The 7006-nt window shown below is 43.3% G+C and overlaps 1 protein-coding gene and 1 pseudogene across 1 annotated transcript in view; one reads left to right on the forward strand and one right to left on the reverse strand.

Moving 5' to 3' along the window:
- Nucleotides 1-1105, forward strand: part of LOC109886930 (junctophilin-3) — a 24983-nt gene extending 23878 nt beyond the window's left edge. Inside the window, exon 6 of the mRNA XM_031820058.1 lies at nt 69-1105. Coding sequence (XP_031675918.1) covers nt 69-149 — 81 coding nt within the window. The 3' untranslated portion in view covers nt 150-1105. The remainder of the gene's footprint in view (nt 1-68) is intronic.
- LOC116371124 (large neutral amino acids transporter small subunit 1-like) overlaps nt 519-7006 on the reverse strand; it is a 19357-nt pseudogene continuing 12869 nt past the window's right edge.

The following is a 7006-nucleotide window of genomic DNA, read 5'->3' on the forward strand; positions in this document are numbered from 1 at the left end:
TCTCTCCACCTGTCTCTTCTCTCTCCTCCCGTCTCCTTCTCCCTCCTCTCTTCTCCCGTCTCTCCCAGGGCTCCAGCTCAGTCCTGGTTGTCATGGTTATTTTACTCAACATTGGAGTAGCCCTCCTCTTCATCCATTTCTTTATTTAACCTTCTATGATCTACTAAGTCCTATTATGATGATGATGATGATGATGATGACTTATATTACATAAGTTATTATTGATATGCCTCTGCCCAGCCACGTGGAGCCTGCAGCGTGGGAGGAGCGGAGGAGTGACGACGGACATCGACGGTGTTTCTATTGTCGTTAACCTCCTGCTGTTCCCTTCTCCAGCCCTTTGATGTTTATCTCATCTCATGTCACAGACTCAGTTAAGGTATATAATTCAACGGATTTATCCATCTGCCTTGAGTTTCTAAAACACTACACTTTTTTTAAATTTAATTTAATTTAAATTTTTTAATGAATTGCCTTTTTTTGTTGTGCTTGCAACCACGTGGAAAGGTATTTTGACATTACGACTGTGGAACAGCAGCTTTGAGATGGTGATGATGCGATGTGGTGGCGTAGTCGGCCACAAACGCACGGGTTTTGTTCGTAGGGCACCTGCTGTATGGAGGACAGGATACACAGGGCACAGACTATGTCCACTGGGCCCATCCATCCAAGACTAGTGTACAGCACCCTCTGTCCTACACTGTATCCCACTTAACAATATAACATGCTAGCCCATGGTGATCACACTTCTTCTTCTTCACCCACCTTAGCCCCTAACCCTATACCCTATGGCCTCATCCACCAACTGCTGGGATGCCTCTCAAATGGCACCCTATTCCCTATATAGTGTACTACTTTTGACCAGAGCTCTATGGGGGCTACGGTTAAACACAGTGCATGATAGAGGGTATAAGGTGCCATTAGGGACGTAGTCCTGATCTATGCTACCAAACTATGCTGCAAGAGTAGATCCATGTTAAAGGGCTCCGCCATGTTTATTTTCCTGTTCACCATAACACACACACACACACACACACACACACACACACACACACATACACACACTCTCTCACATACACACTCTCTCACATACACACTCTCTCACACACACACACTCTCACACACACACTCTCTCACACACACACTCTCTCACAGTACACACACACACACACACACACTCTATAATGTTCACCATAACACACACACACACACACTCTCACACATACACACGAACACACACACACACACACTCTCTCACATACACACTCTCTCACACATACACACACACACACTCTCTCACATACACACTCTCTCACACATACACACCCACTCACTCTCTCACACACACACTCTCTCACACATACACACACACACACTCTCTCACATACACACTCTCTCACACATACACACCCACTCACTCTCTCACACACACACTCTCTCACACACACACACACACACACTCTCTCACACACACACAGCCATTACATGAGGGTGTGAGCAGTTAAAATAGCATCTTTCTATCCCTCTGTCTTTTCCATCTGTTGTTCTTCATTCGTCCACATATCCTCCTAGATATCCATTCTTCTGATTCACTTCACTGCAACTACGAACCAAGAGTTGGGATCAATGCCGTTTCACATTCAGTCGAATCAGGAAACAGACATTTTTAAGATTTCAGATTCGATTCATGAATTGAATAAAAACCCACTTTTCTATGAGTTTTTTTTTTTTAAATTCATGAATCATTCATGAATCATCTCAACCCTATCACTTACGCAACAAAACACACGTAGTGTCCACACTACACACACACACACACACACACACAGGACTATGGAGGTGGGAGAATTTAGGCTTGCCCTTGTGTACAGCGTTGAGACTGTTACGTTATAACACTGATTCTAAATATATATATATGTATGTATGTATGTATGTATCATCATTATTATTATTATTCAAATGTTTGTTACTTTTGAGCATTTTGCCAGACAGAGAGAATGCTGAGTGCCTCGTATTTATTGATTTTTTATGAATGTAATGATTAACTTGATGAAACACCCCTCGTGGGAAATGCAGGCTGGGAAGGGGAGGGGGAGGGGGGGGGGGGGGTGACTTTCAGAATGGTGAAAGGTTGACCCCGCCTGAAATGGCATGCACCGTTTAGTCTCTCTCCCTGTCGGCCTTCTTCCAGAACAGTCCACAGGGAGAACTGGGTCTCTTCCAGACTAGTCCAAAGTCCCAAATGGAGCCCTCTTCCCTATATAGCTAGTGCACTGCTTTGGGAGAACAGGTATACGTGGGCCCTGGTCCAGAATGGTGCATGGTATATAGTGAATAGGGTGCTATTTGGGAATACAAGCACCTGGATGTGTTCTCCTCCAGTGTCACTTCCAGACATGCTGGGGGGGCCCCATGTTTTTCAGCATGTTTGTTTAGCCTGCTCAATCTGGTGTCAGTCAGTTTGTGAGTCTCTCTCTCTCTCTCTCCGGCTCTCCTAGTGTTTTTATCCAGCTACAGGTGGCTGACGCTGAGGCAGAGACCATCATCGGTGTCAAATAAATTTAAAAACGCTAGCTTTAAAAAAAATACAAAAAAAACTCTTGTGGATTTTCAAAATGTCGATCCAGAGTTTTATGAATGAGCTTAAAAAAAAAATCTGTTCCGCCTTTTTATACTCGGCACCCGGTGACATCATGTTGTGACATCATGTTGTGACATCATGTTGTGACATCATTGCATGCCTAAGCATGCTCTTTTCTTACGATTCTTTGGTTTATGACATGTGGAGAAAAATAATGAAAATGTTTGAAATGACTGTGTGTGTGCGTCGTCGGTGTTGGTTACTGCTGCTCTCCTCCATATTATAGCCTCAGACACACACAACAGTATAGTGGACTGGATTTCAGATGTTCAAATCCTTTTCCTAGTGTCTGAATGTATAGTAACGACAGGCTGACTGTAGTGACTTGTCTTTCTGCAGTATGTTTCTGTCAATATAACCAGAGTGTGAAAAAAAGTCAGCCAGCACTCAACAAAACAACCTTCAGAAGCCCAGTCACTCTTCACTCCTGTCATCATTGGCTGTTTCAAAAACTTTATTTATAAAACCAAAATTCACATTCAAAGTGCAGCACAGGAAGGACACTTAGAACAATGTCTTGGGTATTTCATATAAAAGAGTTTGAAAACATTCAGAGCAAACAGAGTATTTAAAAAAACAAAAAAAACAAGACAAGGCACAGGAAGTGTCAAGAAAGCTTGAGGAATATCTCTGTCGGTAGAATACAGACAGTAACAACCCGATGACGACATTAGATAACCAGTTCAATAGGTCATCTGGTCCTCCAGCCGGCGTTCTCTCTCTCTCTCTCTGTAGGAATGGAGCCTGGGGACTCTAGAACTCTGACTTCTCATTCTGAATTCTAGTGACTATTTTACCTTCCCGAGATGTGCACTTCCTAAAGAACAAACTTCTTCAGGACCAAATATCATGCCTTCATTACAACCAGTTATGTAAGGGAAAGGGAAGGGGGGGGGGGATACCTAGTCAGTTGTCCAACTGAATGTATTCAACTGAAATGGCATCTTCCACATTTAACCCAACGCCTCTGAATCAGAGAGGGGGGGGGGATACCTGGTCAGTTGGAAAGGGGGATACCTGGTCAGTTGGAAAGGGGGATACCTGGTCAGTTGGAAAGGGTGATACCTGGTCAGTTGGAAAGGGGGATACCTGGTCAGTTGGAAAGGGGGATACCTAGTCAGTTGGAAAGGGGGATACCTAGTCAGTTGGAAAGGGGGATACCTAGTCAGTTGGAAAGGGGGATACCTAGTCAGTTGTCCAACTGAATGTATTCAACTGAAATGTGTCTTCCACATTTAACCCAACCCCTCTGAATCAGAGGTGCGGGGGGCTGTCTTAATCCACATCCACGTCTTCGGCGCCCGGGGAACAGTATCCGGGTTGGGGTCAATTCCAATTCAATTCAGGAAGTACAATGAAATTAATATTCTCTTCAATGAGGAAACTGGTTTACTTTCTGAATGGAACTGAAATTGAGCCCAACCCTGCTTAGTACTCCTCTAGAACGTCCCAGTTTAACATTTAACGACACTCTCAAAATGAGAAAAACACAACCGTCTACATAAGTGCTATTTAAATATAGGAAGAAATATAAACAAAATACCAAAATACTGAAAAGACAGTTTGAAAATGTAGAGAACAGACAGCAAGGTGGCTTCTGTGTAAACAACCAAATTGTTAGGCCTCTACTTACTAGTTGGTCCCCCACCCCTTTCTTCTGGACACAATAACCCCCATCCCCACTGGTTAGGGGTCAAAGGTTAGGGATCAGAGGTCATAGAGTATTCAGAGTGATCAGCCTGAGATGAACACACATTGACCGTCCAGCACTGCTTCAGTGGTGATACAGCGGCTTGGGTTGCAGTGGAGAAAAGGATGAGTTCATGAGTCCTGAGGAACCACGTTCAGCAGCTTCTGTCAGAACACGGTCAACAAGCAAGAAACCCATCTCTACTAGTACACCCTTTCATCATAGTACTAGTAGTAGTCCTGAGGAACCACGTTCAGCAGCTTCTGACAGAACACGGTCAACAAGCAAGAAACCCATCTCTACTAGTACACCCTTTCATCATAGTACTAGTAGTAGTCCTGAGGAACCACGTTCAGCAGCTTCTGACAGAACACGGTCAACAAGCAAGAAACCCATCTCTACTAGTACACCCTTTCATCATCAGCAGCTGCAGTACTAGTAGTAGTAGTAGTAGTAGTAGTAGAACTAGTAGCAGTACTAGTAGTAGTAGCAGTAGTACTAGTAGTAGTAGCAGTACTAGTAGTAGTAGCAGCAGTACTAGTAGCAGTACTAGTAGTAGTAGCAGTACTAGTAGTAGTAGCAGTAGCAGTACTAGTAGTAGTAGTAGTACTAGTAGTAGTAGTACTAGTACTAGTAGTAGTAATAGTACTAGTAGTAGTAATAGTACTAGTAGTAGTAGTAGAACTATTAGTAGTAGTAGTAGCAGTAGTAGTAGCAGTACTAGTAGTAGTAGCAGTAGTAGTAGCAGTACTGGTAGTAGTAGCAGTAGTAGTAGCAGTAGTAGTAGCAGTACTAGTAGTAGTAGTACTAGTAGTAGTAGCAGTACTAGTAGTAGTAGTAGTACTAGTAGTAGTAGTACTAGTAGTAGTAGTACTATTAGTAGTAGTAGTAGTAGTAGTAATACTACTAGTAGTAGTAGTAGTAGTACTAGCAGTAGTAGTAGTAGCAGTAGTACTAGCAGTACTAGTAGTACTAGTAGTAGCAGTACTAGTAGCAGTAGCAGTACAAGTAGTAGTAGCAGAGACTAGTAGTAGTAGCAATACTAGCAGTACTAGTAGTAGTAGCAGTACTAGTAGTAGTAGCAGTACTAGTATTAGTAGTAGTAGTACTAGTAGTAGCAGTACTAGTAGTAGCAGTACTAGTAGTAGTAGCAGTACTAGTAGTAGTAGCAGTACTAGTAGTAGTATCAGTACTAGTAGCAGTACTAGTAGTAGTAGCAGTACTAGTAGCAGTACTAGTAGTAGCAGTACTAGTAGCACTAGTAGTAGCAGTACTAGTAGTACTAGTAGTAGCAGTACTAGTACTAGTAGTACTAGTAGTAGCAGTACTAGTACTAGTAGTACTAGTAGTAGTAGCAGTACTAATCACATTTCAAATCAAATCAAATTTATTTATATAGCCCTTCGTACATCAGCTGATATCTCAAAGTGCTGTACAGAAACCCAGCCTAAAACCCCAAACAGCAAGCAATGCAGGTGTAGAAGCACGGTGGCTAGGAAAAACTCCCTAGAAAGGCCAAAACCTAGGAAGAAACCTAGAGAGGAACCAGGCTATGTGGGGTGGCCAGTCCTCTTCTGGCTGTGCCGGGTGGAGATTATAACAGAACATGGCCAAGATGTTCAAATGTTCATAAATGATCAGCATGGTCGTATAATAATAAGGCAGAACAGTTGAAACTGGAGCAGCAGCACGGTCAGATGGACTGGGGACAGCAAGGAGTCATCATGTCAGGTAGTCCTGGGGCATGGTCCTAGGGCTCAGGTCCTCCGAGAGAGAGTAAAAAAGAGAAAATTAGAGAGAGCATATGTGGGGTGGCCAGTCCTCTTCTGGCTGTGCCGTGTGGAGATTATAACAGAACATGGCCAAGATGTTCAAATGTTCATAAATGATCAGCATGTTCGAATAATAAGAAGGCAGAACAGTTGAAACTGGAGCAGCAGCACGGCCAAGTGGACTGGGGACAGCAAGGAGTCATCATGTCAGGTAATCCTGGGGCATGGTCCTAGGGCTCAGGTCCTCCGAGAGAGAGAAGGAGAGAATTAGAGAACACACACTTAGATTCACACAGGACACCGAATAGGATAGGAGAAGTACTCCAGATATAACAAACTGACCTTAGCCCCCCGACACAAACTACTGCAGCATAAATATTGGAGGCTGAGACAGGAGGGGTCAGGAGACACTGTGGACCCATCCGAGGACACCCCCAGACAGGGCCAAACAGGAAGGATATAACCCCACCCACTTTGCCAAAGCACAGCCCCCACACCACGGTACCAGTACTAGTAGTAGTAGCAGTACTAGTAGTAGCAGTACTAGTAGTAGCAGTACTAGTAGTAGTATCAGTAGCAGTACTAGTAGTAGTAGCAGCAGTACTAGTAGCAGTACTAGTAGTACTAGTAGTAGTACTAGCAGTAGTAGCAGCAGCAGTACTAGTAGTAGTACTAGTAGTAGCAGTACTAGCAGTACTAGTAGTAGCAGTACTAGTAGTACTAGTAGTACTAGCATTACTAGTAGTAGTAGCGGTAGTAGTAGTACTACTAGTAGTAGTAGTACTAGTAGTAGTAGTAGTACAAGTAGTAATATCAGTAGCAGTACTACTAGTAGTAGTAGTAGCAGTAGCAGTAGTAGCCATACTAGTAGTAGTAGCAGTAGTAGTAGTAGTAGCAGTACAA

This window comes from Oncorhynchus kisutch, unplaced genomic scaffold, assembly GCF_002021735.2.
Source record: "Oncorhynchus kisutch isolate 150728-3 unplaced genomic scaffold, Okis_V2 scaffold2951, whole genome shotgun sequence".
In the NCBI taxonomy this organism is placed as follows: domain Eukaryota; kingdom Metazoa; phylum Chordata; class Actinopteri; order Salmoniformes; family Salmonidae; genus Oncorhynchus; species Oncorhynchus kisutch.